Raw genomic sequence first — 22,381 nt, 5'->3', positions numbered from 1 at the left:
GCTGTATGCTTGGGGTCATTGTCCATCTGTACTATGAAGCGCCGTCCGATCAACTTTGCGGCATTTGGCTGAATCTGGGCTGAAAGTATATCCCGGTACACTTCAGAATTCATCCGGCTACTCTTGTCTGCTGTTATGTCATCAATAAACACAAGTGACCCAGTGCCATTAAAAGCCATGCATGCCCATGCCATCACGTTGCCTCCACCATGTTTTACAGAGGATGTGGTGTGCCTTGGATCATGTGCCGTTCCCTTTCTTCTCCAAACTTTTTTCTTCCCATCATTCTGGTACAGGTTGATCTTTGTCTCATCTGTCCATAGAATACTTTTCCAGAACTGAGCTGGCTTCATGAGGTGTTTTTCAGCAAATTTAACTCTGGCCTGTTTATTTTTGGAATTGATGAATGGTTTGCATCTAGATGTGAACCCTTTGTATTTACTTTTATGGAGTCTTCTCTTTACTGTTGACTTAGAGACAGATACACCTACTTCACTGAGAGTGTTCTGGACTTCAGTTGATGTTGTGAACGGGTTCTTCTTCACCAAAGTAAGCATGCGGCGATCATCCACCACTGTTGTCATCCGTGGACACCCAGGCCTTTTTGAGTTCCCAAGCTCACCAGTCAATTCCTTTTTTCTCAGAATGTACCCGACTGTTGATTTTGCTACTCCAAGCATGTCTGCTATCTCTCTGATGGATTTTTTTCTTTTTTTTCAGCCTCAGGATGTTCTGCTTCACCTCAATTGAGAGTTCCTTAGACCGCATGTTGTCTGGTCACAGCAACAGCTTCCAAATGCAAAACCACACACCTGTAATCAACCCCAGACCTTTTAACTACTTCATTGATTACAGGTTAACGAGGGAGACGCCTTCAGAGTTAATTGCAGCCCTTAGAGTCCCTTGTCCAATTACTTTTGGTCCCTTGAAAAAGAGGAGGCTATGCATTACAGAGCTATGATTCCTAAACCCTTTCTCCGATTTGGATGTGAAAACTCTCATATTGCAGCTGGGAGTGTGCACTTTCAGCTCATATTATATATATAATTGTATTTCTGAACATGTTTTTGTAAACAGCTAAAATAGCAAAACTTGTGTCACTGTCCAAATATTTCTGGCCCTGACTGTAAAAGACTGTCCCTTATTAGCATCCTCTCTAGTTATGTATGGTGCTGTCCCTTATTATATAGTGTCCTCTCTTGTTATGCATAGCACTATCTCTTATATAGCATATTCTCATTATTTTTGTTATTCACAGTGTCTTCTCTTTATTATAAATCTTCTCTTGTTAGATATAAAATGACTGCTGATGAAGCAATATCTGAGTAGAAGACCCGTCCATCAGCTTCTCTGTTAGAAAATAAGCCTCACCATGTTCCATCAGCAGTCAGGTCATTTTATATCTAACAAGAGAGAATGCTATGAAATAAAGACTAAGTGCTATAAATAGCAAAAATAACAAGAGAATCCAATATGTAAGGGATGGTGCTGCACATAACAAAAGAGGGCACTATGTAATGTATATACATATATAACTGCAGCTTTGTCGCTATAAAAGAAAGGAGGGGCCCAGGCACAATTTCTTGCACAGGGGTCCCAAGCTGTCAGTGTCCGTCCCTGGCCGATTTACTAATCCTAAGTTCCGCAAACTGCAAACCTAGACTAGACAGTCTTAAAATGTGTCACACTTATCAGTGTCTTATGCTGTTTGGTGACTTTGGGGCATCTCTAGACTGTCTAGTCTATGGTTACATGATTTGATAGTGGGCTTCTTACTTTGGTCTACAAAAGTTACACCAAACTGTATCCCAAATTTTGGTCAATTTTGGTGCACAAGATCACAATTCAGGTAACACGAATTAAATCAAGCACTTTTAGAAAGGTAATGCCTCTTTGTCAAGTGTGTAAAAACAAACAAACCCAAATTTCTTAAAATCACTTACATTTAGTGCAAAACAAGCACGATTGTTTTTAGACACAAATTTAAAGAGCTTTTCTACTTTTCAAAAACGTGGACCCCTACCAATCAGACAATAGTAACAAAATAAAATGAGATAGTATTCACCCTCCTTTGGTCCAGCGGATGCCTGTATTTTGATTACAGCAGTAACATCATGGCTGAAGCATGCATCACCACTGCAGTCACTGAGCTTGGAAGCTTGTGCCATCAAGATAAGCTGCTGAGCTTAGTGACTGGCTGCAGCGGTGATGCTTGCTGTCGTCATGACTTCACAACTACAACTAGAACAGAAGCACTGGAACAACATCTGGGATCTGGCACTGGACCGAGAGAGGATTAGTTACAATTGTTTATTTTTGTTACGATCTGATCATTTAGGTTTCACTTTTCTAAAAGTGGAAAACCCCTTTAGGCCCTGTGTGCACGCTGTGGATTTTACCGCGGAATTTCCACGAATTTCGCTGAAGGTATGCTGCAGAAAATGTTTTAACATTTCTGCAGTCCTTCTCCAGCAAAACCTATGGACATAAAAAAATGCTGTGCGCACACTGCGTTTTTTTTGTCCCTGCGAGTTTTGCTACGGAATTTCCGCAGCGAAATTTATGTGCATGTCACTTATTTTCCGCAGGTACCTGTGGTTTTTGCCATAGATAATGGTAAAAAACCGCAGGGACCAACCTGCGGAAAAAACGCGGCAAAATCACAGCAATTCCGCACACAAGCTACAACAAAATGCGGCAAAACTGCATGCGGATTGTAGGTGTGTTTTTTGCGTTTTTTTGCCGCGGGTGCGGAATGCTTTCAGAGGGTCCGGAATTTTCTGAAGAAAATTCCATTTTCTAGTGCGTACAGGGCCTTATGCAGGATTTCTGGTGCAGGTAGTTTAATAAATCAGACCTAGTGCATTAGCAAAAGCAGGCCAAAAACAGAGTTTGTTTGGGACGGTACCTCTGGAAATTCATAGGTCTGCATAGGAGCTGTACAGACAACACTATAGGATATTTTAAAATGATTGATTCCCATTGTGCTAATGAATCTATGTCTGAAATATAGAAGTGCAGTGGTTAAAAGCATAGCTAGCCATACAGAGTGGTTGTCTACGCATTCATTCTCAGCATATGTGGCCTAGCATAGGAATAAGGGTATGTGCGCACGTTGCTTTTTACCTGCTTTTTACCTGCTTTTTTGCTGCTTTTTCTTCTGCGCTGTTTAATGCCAAAATGGATGTGTTCTTCTATTCAAGCAAAGTCTATGGGAATTTGGGTTTCTTGTTCACACTATGTTGTTCAAAATGCTGCCTTTTTGAGGCAGAACTTTGGTCAAAAACTCAGCTTTTCAAAGAAGCAACATGTCAATTGTTTTTGCCATTTGGGTTTTGCACTGCAAAGCTGAGTTTTTGACCAAAGTTCTGCCACAAAAAGGCAGCATTTTGAACAACATAGTGTGAACAAGAAACCCAAATTCCCATAGACTTTGCTTGAATAGAAGAACACATCCATTTTGGCATTAAACAGCGCAGAAGAAAAAGCAGCAAAAAAGCAGGTAAAAAGCAGGTAAAAAGCAACGTGCGCACATACCCTTACATAGGATGGGTAATGCGACTATAGCCGTGGCCAAAAGCTTTGAGACTGATATTAATTTTCGGTTTTCACAAAGTTGGCTGGATCAGCATTTTTAGATCTTATAGCCAGATGTTTCTATATTTAGTGAACTACATTAAGTTTATGCAAAATTTATCATGTTGACCCTTATTTTTCAAGACTTTTCAAGACTTCTGCAGTTCACCCTTGAATGTTGGATTTCAGCTTCTAGGATAAATCTTGACTGATGGCAGCCTATTCTAAAGCGGGCTTTACATGCTACAATATATCAAACGATATGTCGTCGGGGTCACGTCGTTAGTGACGCACATCTGGCATCGTTTGACATATTGTAGCATGTGACAGCTACGAGGGAGTGTAAACGAGCAAAAAGACTCACCTTATCGCTGCTCGTTGACACATCGCTCATTTTTTAAAAAAAGAACGTCCGGTTGTTTATTGTTCCCGAGGCAGCACACATCGCTCCGTGTGACACCCCAGGAACGATGAACACAGCTTACCTGCGTCCCGCCGGCAATGTGGAAGGAAGGAGGTGGGCGGGATATTTACGTCCCGCTCATCATCGCCCCTCCGCTTCTATTGGCCAGCCGCTGTGTGACGTCGCTGTGACGCCAAACATCCTTCCCCCTTCAGGAAGAGGATGTTTGCCGCCCACAGCGAGGTTGTTTGGAAGGTAAATACGTGTGACGGTGGTTACGACTTTGTGCGACACGGGCAGGAAATTGCCCGTGCCGCACAAATGATGGGGTAGGGTGCGATCGCTCATGCGAACACACGATTAATCGACACGTGTAAAGCAGCCTTTACCCTTTCAGTTCTTGAAGTTTAACACAATTTCTGTATTATTGTTTGTCCACCCACGTCTTGAAAATTTGACCAGCAGGTCTCAATGAGGTTGAAATCTGAGAAGAGACAAAATTTCAATGTTTTGTCCACCAAACCACACAGTTATCACTGTTGCCTTGGGATGTGGTGCTCCATCCTGCTGCAAAAAGGATTGTTAAACACCAAATTCTGGATCACTGGGAGAAGTTGCTCTTGGAGGATGTTTAGATACCATTCTTTATTTGTAACAGTTTTGTTAGGCAAAATTGTTAGTGAGCCCATTTCATGGATGAGAAGCAACTCCACTCATGAATGGTCTTAAGATGCTTTACTGTTCACATGACACAGTACTCATGGGAGTGCTCACCTTTTCTTCACTTGATAATCATTGCTCCGGATGTCCAAACAGTCAGATGGGGGCTTCATTGGAGAAATTAACTTTACCCTAGTCCAGTCCCACTACTTAATGTAAAGTTATTTTTTTCTAATGAAGCCCCCTTTCGATTGTTTGAGACATCTGGATGAATGACTGTCCAGAAAAGAAAGGTTGAGCACTCACAGCCAACAGTAAAGCATCCCAAGACCATTTATGTGTGGGGATGCTTTTCACTCACAATTTTGCCTAAGAACAATGCCATGATGAATAAAGAATGGTATTTAATCATCTTCCAAGAGCAACTTCTCCCAACGATACAGGAGCAATTTGGTGATGCTGGTGATGAACAATTTTTTTTTCATTCATGATGGAGAATAATGTCACAAGGCAAAAGTGACTTGGTGAACTAAACATTTACATTTTGGGTCCATGGCCAAGAAACTCCCCAGCTCTGTATCCCACTATGAACCGTCAATTCTGAAAAAATGAGTGACCAAACAAAAACACATACATTGTGATAAACTCCAAACACTGATTAGATAGGAATGGGTTACGTTAGTTATGATTTGGCCTAGAAGCTGATATTTAGCAGCCAGGGCAAATTGCAAAAGTCTTGAAAAATAAGGGAAGGCCATTTAAATATTGAGCCTTTGAATCTACTAAATAATATAAAAACAATGAAGCAGCAAACTTTGTGTAAAGGGGGCTTTACACGCTACGACATCGCTAATGCGAACTCGTTGGGGTCACGGATTTGGTGACGGGGTCCAGCGATTTTGCATCGTTGCAAAAACGTGCAAAATCGCTCATCGGTGACATGGGGGTCCATTCTCAAAAATCGTTACTGCAGCAGTAACGAGGTTGTTCCTCATTCCTGCGGCAGCACACATCGCTCCGTGTGACGCCGCAGGAACGAGGAAGCTCTCCTTACCTGCCTCCCGGCCGCAATGCGGAAGGAAGGAGGTGGGCGGAATGTTACGTCCCGCTCACCTCCGCCCCTCCGCTTCTATTGGGCGGCCGCTCAGTGACGTTGCAGTGATGCCGCACGGACCACCCCTTAGAAAGGAGGCGGTTCGCTGGTCACAGCGATGTCGCCGGGCAGGTATGTGTGACGTGTCTGGGCGATGTTGTGCGCCACGGGCAGCGATTTGCCAGTGTCACGCAACAGATGGGGGCGGGTACCCACACTAGCGATATCGGGACCGATATCGCAGTGTGTAAAGCCCGCTTTAGTCAAAATTCTTTTCAATCTCAAAACTTTTTGCCACAACTGTTTGTGACACGAAGAAAGTGCTAGCTAGAAAGTTAGGTAGAAAGTTACAAAACCAGAAAAGTTCTGCCGAGCAGATGGAACAGGAACCCCCCACACCACCACCACAAGTTTGGAGCTTTGAAGAAGAAATGAAGGGGAAAAAAAAAGCAAAAATTATGTGGGCATCAGATGTAGGCCAAGTGCCAAACTACTACCGTATAAGCAGAATGTAAGTGGTTTTACATGCACCCTAGCCAGCTGTCACTCACTGGTATTTGGGGCAAGGTTGGCAGGAAGAGAACTTGCATCATAAACATAGAATCCTTCACCGCATTAGCAAATGGCACAATATATGTTTGTGCTTTTTGTGGTCATATGAATATGCTCCTGTTCCCGTACCATGCCACTACTACATAGTCTGACAGGTCTACTTTAAGAGGTTATTAAGTGCTAGAATATCTTTTAGTAATATAATGATGTGTATTACAAGGAAAAGTACAAGTGGCACCTACTTTCAGCTTGGTCTGATGCTCCGTATGTGACAAGAGTAGCTCCTCCGTGCAAATGACATCATTGGGGAGTTCGGTTTCAGCCAGACTGGTTCCAAATGTCTGCAAATTCTGGGCTGTAGTTTTCACAACTTGAGCAAAGCTCTCAATGGCCTATATCAGGGAATATATATCAGAGTATGTCAGTTTACCTAGAACCCAGAGTTTATTCTAGTATATAAATACAGCAGATAGTATATAAATACCTATACATATAGTATATAAATACAGCGGATAGTGTATAGTATATAAATACATATACATATAGTATATAAATACCGCAGATTATATGTATTTATATACTATATACTTAGTATATAAATACAGCAGATATATATAGTATATAAAGATAGCAGAGCAGAAGCAAAGAAGCTAAGAACTGTCCACACTTCTTGTAATCCGTCCCAACCTCTCTGTTGCAAGATGCAGATTACACTCAATAACAGGTAATGAACAGAAAGGCTATGTTCACACAGGGCTTTTTTGGTGCATTTTTGCTGCGTTTTTTAGGTGCGGATTTGCCATGGTTTTATGCAAATCCATGCTAATAAAAAGCTGCTTTTTACATTCCCAGCAAAGTCTGTGAGATTTCTGAAATCTCATGCACACACACACACAAACACATCATTTTCCTGACTGTTTTGTCAAATACCAGCGGTTTTGGTCAGGTTTTTAAAGAATGAGCATGTCAATTCTTTGCTGCAGATTTGTGCGTTTTTTCATTGATACAACCCATTTTGTAAAGTAAAAGCAGCAAATCCGCAGCAAAAACGGCACTACAAAACACATCAAAAACGCATGAAAAACGCACCAAAAAGGCACCAAAAACGCAGATGACTCAAAGGAGATTGCCTGCCACAAGATCAGGTTTTGGGTAGGAAACAAACGCACCAAAAAAGCCCTGTGTGAACATAGCCTTTGACAGATTAAAACTACCAAGTGGCTGGCATAGTACGATGAGCGGTCTTATCAGATATTGACAGCTTTCTTTGTATAAGCTTGCATACCGTAGCTGTCAACCACTGATCAGACTGCCCGCTGCACACAGTTAATACTGTTTTTTTCCCAAAAATTATATATCAGTCTACTCAGTCATTCCAGCTGTATAACATGATGGCGACAGATTCCCTTTAAACCCCCAAAAGCTCAAGAGTTTCTATAAAAGTGCTGTGCTTGTAGATTTTAAATGTTTAGGCACACTAAAATCTCTGTTCATTAGTTTTGGACCTGATATTGTTGATTTGACTATTATCCCTTTATGTGAGATAGCTTTGACAACTTTGAAGGCAAATGCAAAAAAAAATAAAAATAATGTATGGTATGTAAGTGTGACGCCCTGGACTAGCCAGTCACAAACACAACACCTCACACACCCCCTCCCCTGGTTAGGCAACAACAGTCAAACAAAATCCATGTTGCCACCCTCCAGGCTTGATATCCACACCAGGTGGGGCGGAGCCAGGTGGTTGGCCCCACCCACCGAGGAGTTCACAGGCCTGGAGGCGGGAAAAGCAGTTAGTTGAGTTCAGTTCAGTAGTGGGGGGAGTTGAGTTTTGGAGTTGAAAGGGAGAGGACAGAAACTGTTAGTGTCTGGGTAGGAGCCCAGGCACTGTCAGCAAGGTCGGCAGACGGTGGTGGCCGTCTGCAGGAGGTGGTACAAGTCAGCAGAACCGTAGGACCGGGGACGGGCGGTGGCCCGCCGGTACCGAGCCGGGGAGCAGATCTGTACCAAGCACAAAGGCAGGGCCATCAGACCTCGACCAGGCTGGGAGCTGCCGACAACGGTCAAATCAGACAGTGACCAGGACCCCAGGGGTTCCCTCACACCCAAGACCCGACAGAAGGCAACTGTCCACACCGTGAGGATAAAAAGCCACCGCCATAGGCTAGAGATCCAAGGGCCAGCGCCTGCGGGCAAAACGTGCTCCTTTGGTACACACACGCCGGGGAGCGGACTACCAGTGGGCAACCATCGGAGTCAATACATACACAATGGTGCAGGGAAAGACAGCCACCATCAACCTGTCCGGGGAGAGCAAAGACACTGCAGCCGGCCTTCCTGCCTCCCCGAATCACCATCTGGGCCCCGGGATCACCAACCCCTACCATGGAGGGGGAACCAACATCCTAGCTGCTCCCTGCCATCGCTCCCGGGATCCCCGTCATCGGCAGCACTGGTGCCCATTATCACCACGACCCGTGGGTGGCGTCACAAACTATCTCCCCAAACAAACCACCCCCTTTTCACTCGTGGGCGAGGAGCGCTGCTCGAGTCTCCGGGTCCGGCCCACCGCTTGAGCCACCGAGCAGCAGCAGCCCCAGACCCGAGCGTAGCGAGCGCGGCCCCTCCGCCCACGACATAAGCACTTAAAATCTTCTACATGTAATGTATTAGTATAGCCGATAAATTACATCTTGAAAAAAAATCATAGCCAGCCAACACTCACTGGATGATTAGTACTTACAGTTCTATGCTGGATCCATTGACCATGGCTGTATTCCAAGGTGCCACCCAGTTCATTGGTTAACTGACTTTTGTCAACGTATCCATGAAGATCCGAAACAGAATTTAGCATAATAATCTATAATTTTTTGAACAAGGAAAAACATTATTACATATTATTATTCTACAGTACTGTATCAATACATACAAAAGACAGATGTACAAAAATCCTGAACACAAAAAATGTTATCATTTTAATTTGGTGGTGACTATGAACTAAGTGCTATATTCCCTTAATCATGTGTGTTCCTTGCATTCCTATACAGGTCACGGCAGTGGAACAATATAAGGTTAAACAATCTATGATGAAAATTATGTCAAGTGACATGTTGGGCTGTTTACAGTGGCAAGATGGATGGAAACAGAGTCAGAGATGAAGAGTGTACTCAGGTGCGGCTGAAGCTTGCCACACTATTAAGAAAAAAATAGTATAGACCCTATGAAGATTTCTGACGTTATTCTGTGTGCAGTGTGCACCCCAGGCCAGAAATAGTGTCTGGCACAGGGCTTTACCCTTAGAAACATGTTATTTCTGCAGATTAATACTTTGCTGCTTCAGGACCAGGCTTGGATGCAACCAATTCCCAGTGCAGATGCCACTGGATAGAGGCTGGAGTTACCAGCCAGAAAAAGAGCAGTACTGCAGACAAATTGAAAGATCGAAGCCTGCGAGATTGCATCAACCTGCCAGAGTGCCACAGTGATAGCCTGCTAGAGAGGTATCAAAGCGGGGGGACACAACAAAAAAGAAAAGAGAGACCAAAAAGTTCACAGAGGGTGCTGCCACGCCATTCTACTGTTGAGGAGAGCCATAAGATGAAATACTTAATTAACCTCTTGACAAGGCATTGTGGGAAATATGTCGATTTGCCTTACATAATTCAGGTTTCAGATCATACACATGACACAGATATAAAGGTGGCTGTCATTGCCTGTTTCTCCACACCTTGCCTGGAATGCAAGGAATGTCCAGGTGTAAGAAGATACCATATAAGAGAAGACCAAACCAAAGATCAGATGACATTACAGACCAGACCATCCAGCATGGATCCACCAGATGACGTCCCTCCCATCACCATGGATCCATCCAATGATGTCATAGACCCGCCTACAATGATGCCTACCAATCAGCTCATGGACTAATACATTGTTTGACCCACTGACCAATGAACACATCCGGACATGCCCCTTTGCAAGGTTATATCAGAGCAAGCTCAGTTGTAATAAAGCAGAGCATGGGCTGACTTCTGTCGAGGAAAGATGAATATCCGACTGTGTCTGATCTCATTTTTCAAGCATGCACTCGACCCACACCAATTAGACCAGGCAGTAGGCAACTAGTGATCTCTGGTTAAGAGTTCACCTTAACATTATTGGCGCCCAACGTGGGGCCAATAGACGGAGACACCTGAAATCCTGATGAACCGGCAACTGGAATGGCATGATGTGCTGGACACCCCAGGAAACTGATCACTTCCTAACGAGAGTATGGTAAGTCTGCTGATTTTTCATAATCTGTAGTCTTCCCGTGGTCTCGGTGGGGTGTGTGGCACTGATTGCCTGACTGTGTCCGGTTTGTTGGGGTATCTGTTGACGGGCAGACGGGTCTCACGGCTATTGGCCATATTTGATTGCGGAAGAACCGTCACATATTCAGTTGCCTGCTGTCTCTTCTGTATTTGTCTAGAGGGGAGATTGACTGGTAGTTAGGATAGCAAGTGAGTTTTTGAGCGGTGTTTGGAAACGTGGAGGACACTCCATGTAGTACGGTTTTTGGTTGTTGCCTGTCATATGTTTTGCAGTTCTGGTGGAGATTTAAATAGAATTGTGGCTCGAGGCCTAGAGTGAATGACTCGGCGAGAGGCCTAGAGATAAAGCGCAAGTTTTAATTGGTCAGGTTAGGCACGTGTTTTTCACGAGCTCTCAAATTTGTTAACGGAAGTCTGTGTTATAGAGGCTAGTTAACATGTCCTCCAAGAGAGGCAGGTTAACTCGAAGTCTGTGTTGTAGAGGCTAGTTAACATGTCCTCCAAGAGAGGCAGGTTAACGGAAGTCTGTGTTATAGAGGCTAGTTAACATGTCCTCCAAGAGAGGCAGGTTAACGGAAGTCTGAGTTATAGAGGCTAGTTATAAGTCCTCCAAGAGAGGCGAATCGGCCGGTATAGACACCTTGTAGTCAGTGGTGATACTAGGTATTTTTTTTGTATATTACGGAACGCAGAAATCAGACAGGGACCACGTGGCAGTATAAGGAAGGATTTGGAAGTGTGTGCTGCAAACTGCAGGTTTTCTTTAGTGTTTCAGTTATTTGTCATCTCCACCGTCTTTTTGTTTGTCTGTTTTTATCTGGTATGCATAGAGAAAGATTGCTTGTTTGGTGTTGTTCATCTTGAGAGAAAGATGGAAAAATTGATGAAGCGGTGTCTAGTTGTGCCGGAAAGATCCGGATGAAAGTGGACTTTGTTGGGATGTGGGGACTCTAGGCCGCAATCCTGTGATAAACCATGTGCTAGTCATGGAGGCAGACATTTTAGGTAAGATTTTAAAATGGTGGATGAAGCACATGGCTACAGCATGATTGAGACAAAGAAAGCAAAGTGAGTCAGGGGTTTGTGTGAAGAAGACCATGTGCTCTGTAAATGTTTGAGCAATGGATTGGATGGAGTACTATATACTTAGACCGAAAAATAAGTGTTTTAATCTATAATTAGACTTAGATCTAGGACATATGTGTGTGTGTATAAATATATATATGTATAAGTACAGACTATAGAAAATGGGGAGAAAGCGTTTGAGCAGATGTGAGGTCAGTTTTCCCTTTTCTCTGCCACATGTTCCTACAGATTTTAAAATGGTGGATGAAGCACATGGCTGAGGCATGACTGAGACAAAGACAGGAAGTGAGTGGGGGATGTGCAATGGTGTGTATGTATAAAATCCAGACTATAGAATACAGGGGGAAATAGTTGAAAGAAAAAAAAAAGTTTACCTTCCCCCACATGATGCTACAATACCTACAAAGCCTCTTTCCTTCTGGTTTTGGGGGGGAGGAGCAGTCTTAAAAACTTGTAGAACAGGGTTTTTTTGTCTCCCCTTGGAATCTATTGTGAGAGCAGCCCAAAAGAAAAAAAAAAGGGGAATTCATTGCAAATTATATTGGAAAAAGGTCATTGACAATAGTTTTATTTTACTAATTTTATCCCAAAGAAATAAAAGTCAACTGTGGACATGTTTACATTCATTGATAGCTTTTCAAGCATAGAAGTCTGTTAGATAATTTTTCTATGGCAAATCAACATTTTGTTTTCCCACATGGCCAGTTTATTTGTTCTAGATTCTTTTATCCCTTCAGGTTATAGGACAGTATCACAGAGATGCTGATAATGTCCTCAATAATGTCCTCAATGTTTCAAATATGAACGCCCCTACATCCAATATCCAGAGGTTGTGTCACGTTATTATTATAGTTATTAATAATAATAATAATCATGATAATAATCATTTATTAATAATTACAATAATTTGATTTAAGGAATGCGGATGATTTATGGAATTCTGTGTTTTATATTTAATGTATTGAATAATCTGCTTTCTTTTTATAGAAAGAATGATTGCAGTGCAGTTTTCTGTGGTCCAAGCAAAGGTTATAAAAGCCATTGAAAGGGTTTTCCATTATTAAGTTACAGATAAAAACAATATTTCTGGTATTCCTGATTAGGTACAATCTATACAATGTGACTTTTATGCCTAAATATAGAGCTCCGGGGCCACACACTTTTTTTGAATCTAATTATGTTTTGGATAATAGATTCAAAAAGGGGGGGAAAGATGATGTGGAAAGACACACATATTATTTAAGGTTTTAATTTGTTCATCGATTGGGTTTTTCTATTAAGTTGTCTTTATATTTTTATCTGTAAGGAGGATACAGCAGACAGACATATATCTCATGATTGCTCTGATATAACAAGAATTGTCAGGTTATGAACATGTCTCAGATGAGCCCATTGCTAATGCAGATTTTGAATTTTTCCGTAGATGGATCCAGATACCAAGATGCTGGTTGATTCTGCACTGGATATGCTGAGGTTACGCAACATGAGGTATTAAAAATCAAACCACTCCTCTCTCATCGGAATAGGAGAATGAGATGAAGATTTGCGATCACTGTGGTTCGTAGAGCGGAGGGGGGTAAGATAGTCAAAATGTGGATATAGGCAGCAGCCGGAGGAGATGCTCGCACAGGTGCACAACAAAGAAGCAGTGAATGGGCCTAGAGTTGAGAGTCCAATGCAGACCAGTATCTCGGTGGCTCCTGTCACGTCGTCCGTGACATTGGTGACTCCTTGTGTTCTTAAATCCTTACAGGAACAAGCGATTCAGCAAGGAACGGAGTGTGAGACGCAGGGAGCCAGTGACTGAGCAAGGTCTGTGGATAAAGGGCGGTAAGCTTTCTCTGCCGTGAGCGTTCTACTCAATAATGGCCCAGGTAACACGTGACAAAGGTGTTGGGATGGACAAGATATGGGCGGCACCACTGCTCAGTACCCAGGTGGCGAGACACCTCCAGTCTTGTAAGACGTGTGCTTATTAAGGTAGAAAAACTGTAAAGACCTCGTAGAAACACCCCTTCATCCGCTCTACTGCTCCGGTGATTGCAGATTAGTCATATACATCTACCATGAGTAGGTTTATATGCGTTTTGTGCGTGTTGTGTGAATTTCTTTTCAGGCCTGCTCTGAAACATATCCAGTGTGGAAAACATTACTGCTGAAAAACTCATGGTGCTGGTGGTATGTAAAGATGGAGTTCCTAAAAAGCGGTAAAAGTACATATTCTATAGCACAGGTCATTATAAAGATCTTACAGTACCTGGCGATGAACCTGATGAACCCATCTGCCACTGCGAAGAGGGGAGAAACGCGTTGGGCTTCTTTCATGCTAAGTGTCTGATAAATATGCGTTTATTTTATTAGCCTGAGTGTGAATTGTACAGCGGAGGGTCTGTGATTGGACGAGATCTCCTCATGACTTTACCTGGCCTTATTATTGTTATATTTATACAGTGGGTACATGTTATACATGTGAGATATTTAATTTATTTTAGGGTTTGGTCCTTCAATTTTGCTGTATCATATTGATTTAAGCTACCAAACAGCTATGTAAATACAGAGTTTAGGGCTATTGCCCCAATCCCTGCCCCCTCCTTTATTGGAATATCTAATTGTGTCTATAGTCACATGGGTGTATGTTGTTTGGAATTTTAATGATTATAACATAAACATGTAACGATCCACAAGATAATGGTGAACGCTGCAAATCATGTAACAAATGTTCGTTTTCCTTTAATAATTAGATCTTTATATAAGGTATTTTTGGTTTACTACCTAGAACGTGATTATATTTCTCACAGATACTGCAGATACAGTGTGATGTCCTGACCAGTGATGTATGAGTCGTATACAACTGCCTATATAGTGTGTTAGACATGTGTATCCTCCAATCCCAGATCCTAAATCAGTGTCAGGAGCACGTGGTCTCCAGCCAGGAGACCGGGCGATCCTAAAAAGAGAAGTCAGAATAATCCCTGAGTCAGAATCAGGTGGACCGATCCAGCTTATCCCAACCACAGCAACTTCCATGAAGCTTGAGGGAAAACCCACACAACAGCGGCTGTAAAGAGTCCATCGTACCGGCAGAATGAGGGTCACAACACACATAGTGCTGGATTATCTCACATAGAACTTTATGGAGAATTTCTAGATTGGGGATGATACATGGGAAATAACCATAAGGGAACAATGGGTACAGGAACATTACACAAATAATGGTGGGAAAAACATTATCTGACCTGAACCAATCAATTATTTTAAGGGTTTAAGTGACTTAAGGATAACATACACTTATAGGTAACTGGTATTGTTTTATTTGTTGGTATTTGAAGCCGTAAAAGTGCTACTCTGTGTTACTGAAGGTAATCGGATCCATGTGTAAGGGAAATCTTGTTAAAGGCCTCCTGGTGGTAGATTATAGACCCGAGACAAGAAGAGATCCATTAGTGTTGTGATACAATCAGGTGTATTCGGGTAGAAAAGTCTCGAAGACGCGGACAGCACTCGGATATTGACTGAGATTCAGTTTTTCAGAAACAGTAACGCTAAAAGCTGAGCATAACAGTAAGAAGCTTATTCTTACAATTGCCTTACTCTTTCTTATCGATTAATCTCAAAATCTTCGGTATTAAATAGTCTGTTCTAAGGACTGGTTCGTTACCTGTGCCTCTGTGAACTGTGTGTGCGGGATGTGATCAACTCTCTGATTAGCAGTCTGTACCAGCGGAGGCAAAGGCTTAGCATTGCTTGTATAGTGGATAACAAAACGAAAAAAGGTTGCAGTTAAAGCATTAGAGCTGATGTGTTAGAGGACCACGGTAGGGTCAGAAGGTTAATAAAGTATTTAGGGGGGACTGTTGAGGAGAGACATAAGATGAAATACTTAATTAACCTCTTGACAAGGCATTGTGGGAAATATGTCGATTTGCCTTACATAATTCAGGTTTCAGATCATACACATGACACAGATATAAAGGTGGCTGTCATTGCCTGTTTCTCCACACCTTGCCTGGAATGCAAGGAATGTCCAGGTGTAAGAAGATACCATATAAGAGAAGACCAAACCAAAGATCAGATGACATTACAGACCAGACCATCCAGCATGGATCCACCAGATGACGTCCCTCCCATCACCATGGATCCATCCAATGATGTCATAGACCCGCCTACAATGATGCCTACCAATCAGCTCATGGACTAATACATTGTTTGACCCACTGACCAATGAACACATCCGGACATGCCCCTTTGCAAGGTTATATCAGAGCAAGCTCAGTTGTAATAAAGCAGAGCATGGGCTGACTTCTGTCGAGGAAAGATGAATATCCGACTGTGTCTGATCTCATTTTTCAAGCATGCACTCGACCCACACCAATTAGACCAGGCAGTAGGCAACTAGTGATCTCTGGTTAAGAGTTCACCTTAACACTACCATTGAAGCACATGTACAGTCAGGGCCAGAAATATTTGGACAGTGACGCAAGTTTTGTTATTTTAGCTGTTTACAAAAACATGTTCAGAAATACAATTATATATATAATATGGGCTGAAAGTGCACACTCCCAGCTGCAATATGAGAGGTTTCACATCCAAATCGGAGAAAGGGTTTAGGAATCATAGCTCTGTAATGCATAGCCTCCTCTTTTTCAAGGGACCAAAAGTAATTGGACAAGGGACTCTAAGGGCTGCAATTAACTCTGAAGGCGTCTCCCTCGTTAACCTGTAATCAATGAAGTAGTTAAAAGGTCTGGGGTTGATTACAGGTGTGTGGTTTTGCATTTGAAAGCTGTTGCTGTGACCAGACAACATGCGGTCTAAGGAACTCTCAATTGAGGTGAAGCAGAACATCCTGAGGCTGAAAAAAAAGAAAAAATCCATCAGAGAGATAGCAGACATGCTTGGAGTAGCAAAATCAACAGTCGGGTACATTCTGAGAAAAAAGGAATTGACTGGTGAGCTTGGGAACTTAAAAAGGCCTGGGCGTCCACGGATGACAACAGTGGTGGATGATTACCGCATACTTTCTTTGGTGAAGAAGAACCCGTTCACAACATCAACTGAAGTCCAGAACAATCTCAGTGAAGTAGGTGTATCTGTCTCTAAGTCAACAGTAAAGAGAAGACTTCATGAAAGTAAATACAAAGGGTTCACATCTAGATGCAAACCATTCATCAATTCCAAAAATAGACAGGCCAGAGTTAAATTTGCTGAAAAACACCTCATGAAGCCAGCTCAGTTCTGGAAAAGTATTCTATGGACAGATGAGACAAAGATCAACCTGTACCAGAATGATGGGAAGAAAAAAGTTTGGAGAAGAAAGGGAACGGCACATAATCCAAGGCACACCACATCCTCTGTAAAACATGGTGGAGGCAACGTGATGGCATGGGCATGCATGGCTTTCAATGGCACTGGGTCACTTGTGTTTATTGATGACATAACAGCAGACAAGAGTAGCCGGATGAATTCTGAAGTGTACCGGGATATACTTTCAGCCCAGATTCAGCCAAATGCCGCAAAGTTGATCGGACGGCGCTTCATAGTACAGATGGACAATGACCCCAAGCATACAGCCAAAGCTACCCAGGAGTTCATGAGTGCAAAAAAGTGGAACATTCTGCAATGGCCAAGTCAATCACCAGATCTTAATCCAATTGAGCATGCATTTCACTTGCTCAAATCCAGACTTAAGACGGAAAGACCCACAAACAAGCAAGACCTGAAGGCTGCGGCTGTAAAGGCCTGGCAAAGCATTAAGAAGGAGGAAACCCAGCGTTAGGTGATGTCCATGGGTTCCAGACTTAAGGCAGTGATTGCCTCCAAAGGATTCGCAACAAAATATTGAAAATAAAAATATTTTGTTTGGGTTTGGTTTATTTGTCCAATTACTTTTGACCTCCTAAAATGTGGAGTGTTTGTAAAGAAATGTGTACAATTCCTACAATTTCTATCAGATATTTTTGTTCAAACGTTCAAATTAAACGTTACAATCTGCACTTGAATTCTGTTGTAGAGGTTTCATTTCAAATCCAATGTGGTGGCATGCAGAGCCCAACTCGCGAAAATTGTGTCACTGTCCAAATATTTCTGGACCTAACTGTATGTGGTTAGGGAGGATTGAGACTTTAAATTATTATGTTTTCCACCAGAATGAGTTGGGCCGACATGTGAGATGTGACCCCCTTGTTGCGAAGTGCTCCCAGCAAATTACAATAATGAGTCTTCTCCACAATGGGAGTCAGTGGTAGGTGGAGAATAGAGTGTCACTGCTACCCAATTGTGAGACATTGCAGGTCAAAAAATACATAATAAAGAGAAGAGGGTTAAAGGACATGTGAGTGGCCTCATGACAGGGGAACTCCGGGAACGCTGACCTGCCTACTTTTCCACTGGGTCCTCAAGGCCGCAACTAACAGCTCTAAGGGGGGCCTAAAGTGCTCCTACACACGCTGGTGATGAGGGAAAAGCTTGGCGGGCATTCAGCAGCAAGAAGTCACGGCAGGAGCAGAAAGAGAATTCCAGAATGGTGCCGATGTGCTGCCGGCAGTTTACCAGGGCAGGATGGTCAACTGCAGCTAGAACGATGATGCAACTGACTAGTTTCACAAGAACACCGCTCAAACAGACCCCTGTCTCACATATGTCCTAGGTGCAAAGTGATAGTGATGCATTCCAGTCTTCTGAGTTGGTGGGGCAATAGGAGGGACATCTTACTGCCTGCCCTGGTGACACACATGCCTTCCAGCCTTAATCAGGAATAATTTTCCCTGCTACAAAGTCAGATCAATGGCATGTTAGAGGTACAGCCAATGCTTCAAAAAGGGAGGATGTTATGGAGCATATCGGAGCACACTGGCCTGCAGTAATGAGTTTACAAGAAACACATGAAGATAAAGATAAAATTGCAATGAATGAACTGGTCATGCGTTAGTCATAGCTTCTACTCAAACCATACAAGTTAGTCCAGAGGAGTCAGTATTTTAGTACATAGAAGCATTTCCCTCAAAGCCATGTTTTCCAAGACTGATAGAGATGGCAAATTTGTGAGTATTCATTGCAAAATCTTCATCAGGGAATTACTGCTGATCAAAGTGTATGTACCCCCTCCGTATAATAATAGTATGTGTTATGTAGTATTCTGCTCCTCACTCACTAGGTGTCATAGCGACTTCAGACTCTGTTCACATTGCAGAGTCTGGCAGGCAACCTCATGCTTCTTAGTGGATCAGCCAGAGTCGGGCATCGACTGTTTAGTGCTCAGTGGTCATCAGTATAGCAGAAGTTAATTCCCGCTAGTTGTAGAATTGCTGCTAGGGTCACAGGTTGCAGGTGTCCTATCACAGCCGCCACCGCCATGTAAAAGATGGTGGAACTTAGTCTCAAATACAGAATATAGCTGTAGCTTTGTTCCAGCAATACCGGTCTTTGTGTGTACTGACCCAGTTATTGGTGGTATGCTATTGGCTGTGCGGTGGAAATATCCATGTCATTTATTTATTACCTCCCTGTAGTTTGTTTCTCCCTGAACATTTATGGTCTTCTCCAATGTGTGTGCATGCAGTGAGTTTGAGCTTTGGTTTTCCCCTGTCTGATGGTTTTCGTTAGGTTCATTTGTCCTCTACCGACCCTCACCTAGGGTGGGGGAGAGGAGGTATTAGACCAGGGCTGCACAAGAGTCGGGGCTATGTTGGTGGTACAGACTTCGCCACCATCAGGCGTACCTCTGGGATGAGGGACAGCACAGTATCCCTAGCCTGAGGGCCAGTCTAGGCACCCCTACTCCTGGCTTTTGTGTCATACCCGTGACAGTATCATGAAATTGATAGTGTCGTTCATAGAGAAGAAACTGGGAATGCCAGTATTAATAATGGGAGATTTTAATAACATTATTCATCCATATTGGGATAAGTTCAGATCAGATTAGGCTATGGAGGCTACTCCAATATCTAAATTTGGCATGCTGTTGCTGGAATTGTCATCACCAGTCTTGTGGAGTATTAAATACCCTAATGTTAGACAATTCTCTTCTCTTCACAAAACATTATCTCATAATGACTTAGCACTGGGTACGGAACATGTCCTGCTTCTTGTGGAGACAGTGAATTACTTGCCTAGAATCCTGTCAGATTGCTCGCCCCTACTGGTGTCCTTATGCCTCATGCCTAAACTTCTCATTTCCTAGGCTGTGTAAAGTCAACCATTTTTTTGCTTCAAATAAACAACAAACTAATCAATTCTACCTTCTAATATTATTTAAAAAAAAAAACAACAATAATCTTCTTTCACCAAATATTTTATGGGATGCTATGAAGGCCTGCTTTATGGGCATATTGATACAGGCAATTAGTAAAACTAATACTAAGTCAAGACAATTTGGGGAATTTCTACAAGATAGAATTAGGTCAACGGAAGAGTAGTTTGCACTAACTGGTACTGAAGGGTACCTTTTGACCTAGAAAAAGGCACAGGAAGCTTACAACTTGCATGTTATTGAAAAAGCCAAAAATCAACTTATATTTTCTGAGCAAAACTTCTTTGCAGAGGGTGAAAAAGCCGGCTACCTATTAACCTTGATTGTAAGGGCACAGTCAGGTTATTCCTTTGTGGGGGCCTTAAGAAATAAAGAGGGTAATATAGTCAATCCCTCTGATCAGGTATTAAATATGTTTTATAAATCTTATCAAGATCTTTACAAGTATAAAATGACCTTTACCAGAGGTCATATTCTGACTAGAATAAGATAGAGCTCCCAGGCAATCAAATGCTGACTGTAAATACTTTGAAGGTCCACTCCAATTGGAAGGACTACAGTTGGCGGTATGGCCTCTATGGCCAACAATAAGTCACTGGGCTTAGATGGCCTTCCCACAGAGATATATAAAAAAATGAGATATTTAATTGCTTCAAATTGCTTTGCCCCTTTCCAGGAGGCGGTTAAGGGGGGAGCTCTGCCTTGTTCAATGCAGGAGGCGGTGATAGTAGTTATACTTAAACAAGGCAAGCACCCATTGCTCCCAAATTCTTGCCCATATCATTGCTACCTGCAGACATTAAGATTATAGCAAAAGCTCTGGCTGTTAGGCTCAAGAAAATCACATCTTCTGTAGTACACACTGATCTATCAGGCTTTATACCCGTTAGATCTATAGCTGTCAACATTCGTTGGCTACAGTGTCTACCAAACGTTTTCCCCCTCCCCCCGGCTTTTTACCCATATTGTTACATTACAACCTGTGTTTAAATATTTTTGTATTCCATTTTGTGTGTGATGCATCAGCACTAAATAGTCTAAGGCGGGCTTTGCACGTTGCGACATCGCAAGCCGATGCTGCAATGTCGCACGCGATAGTCCCCCCCCCCGTCACAGGTACAATATCTTGTGATAGCTGGCGTAGCGAAAATTATCGCTACTCCAGCTTCACATGCACTCACCTGCCCTGTGACCGTCGCTCTGGCCGGCGACCTGCCTCCTTCCTAAGGGGACGGGTCGTGCGGCATCATAGCGACGTCACACGGCAGACGGCCAATAGCGGTGGAGGAGCGGAGATGAGCAGGATATAAACAGCCCGCCCACCTTCTTCCTTCCGTATAGCCGCCGGCGGCAGGTAAGGAGATGTTCCTCGCTCCTGCGGCTTTACACACAGCAATGTGTGCTGCCGCAGGAACGAGGAACAGCATCGTACCTGTCACGGCAGCGTAATTATGAAAAAGTCGGAGCCTGCACCGATGATACGATAACAACGCTTTTGCGCTCGTTAATCGTATCATCTAGGATTTACACACAACGATGTCGAAAGTGACGCCGGATGTGCGTCACTTTCGATTTGACCCCACCGACATCGCACGTGCGATGTTGCAACGTGCAAAGCCGCCCTAAGGCCCTGTGCGCACTTGCCGTTTTTTTCCGCGGATTTCCTGCGGTTTTGCTGCATGTTTCGCTGTATGTTATGTTCATAACATCTCTGCAGTGATTCACCAGCAAAACCTATGGGAAAAAAAAATGCTGTGCGCACTATGCGGATTTTGACAGCTGCATGTTTTGCTGCAGGATTCCCGCAGCAAAAACAATTGCATGTCACTTCTTTTCCGCACGTCGCTACGGAATTTCACTCCATTAACTGCAATGTAATCGTGAAATCCCGCAGGCAATAACGCAGGCCGCAAATTCTGTGCAGTTCATTGCGTTTTCCTGCGTTATTCCCTCCGGTATTTTGCGGTTTACCTGCGGTAATGTACATCGTTGCCCTGCAGTTTGCAGGGAAGTGATGTCATTATGCCAGGAAGAGGAAGCGGAGCAGAGTAAACACACACATCACAGACACAGACACAGAAAACACACAGATCACACTCACACACAGACACATAGAATACACATAGAAATCAAACGAACATATAGAAAAAAAAACACGTGTGCTCCGTTGTATTTTTACCTTCCAGCCGAGGTAAACACACAGCGGCGGTCCGGTATTCTCAGGCTGTGGAGGGCGAGGGGCAGGGTTAATGTCCCCCGCCTCCCTCCCACCTCGCGCAGCCGAGAATATCAGCCGCAGCTGCCCCGGGACTGTTGCATCCATTATGCGGCAGTACCGGAGTGTCCCCTGCTCTTCTAAATGCCGTGATGCGGTGGCTATCCAGGTAATAAGGAGTTAATGGCGGCGGATCACCACCACTAAGTCCAGGCTTGATCATGGCAGCGTCTATGAG

At 43.2% G+C, this 22,381-nt stretch overlaps 1 protein-coding gene across 5 annotated transcripts in view; it reads right to left on the bottom strand.

The window, feature by feature from the left end:
* Positions 1–22,381, bottom strand: part of MCF2L2 (MCF.2 cell line derived transforming sequence-like 2) — a 644,468-nt gene that overhangs the window by 387,732 nt on the left and 234,355 nt on the right. For all 5 annotated transcript variants that reach the window (XM_075340561.1, XM_075340557.1, XM_075340558.1 and 2 more), the window contains exons 6-7: positions 9,028–9,144; positions 6,527–6,676 (exon numbers count right to left, since the gene is read on the bottom strand). In XM_075340561.1, the coding sequence (XP_075196676.1) occupies positions 6,527–6,676; positions 9,028–9,144 (267 nt within the window). The remainder of the gene's footprint in view (positions 1–6,526; positions 6,677–9,027; positions 9,145–22,381) is intronic.

The sequence above is a fragment of the Anomaloglossus baeobatrachus genome, chromosome 3, assembly GCF_048569485.1.
Source record: "Anomaloglossus baeobatrachus isolate aAnoBae1 chromosome 3, aAnoBae1.hap1, whole genome shotgun sequence".
In the NCBI taxonomy this organism is placed as follows: domain Eukaryota; kingdom Metazoa; phylum Chordata; class Amphibia; order Anura; family Aromobatidae; genus Anomaloglossus; species Anomaloglossus baeobatrachus.
This window is presented reverse-complemented; position numbering and strand designations above follow the sequence as displayed.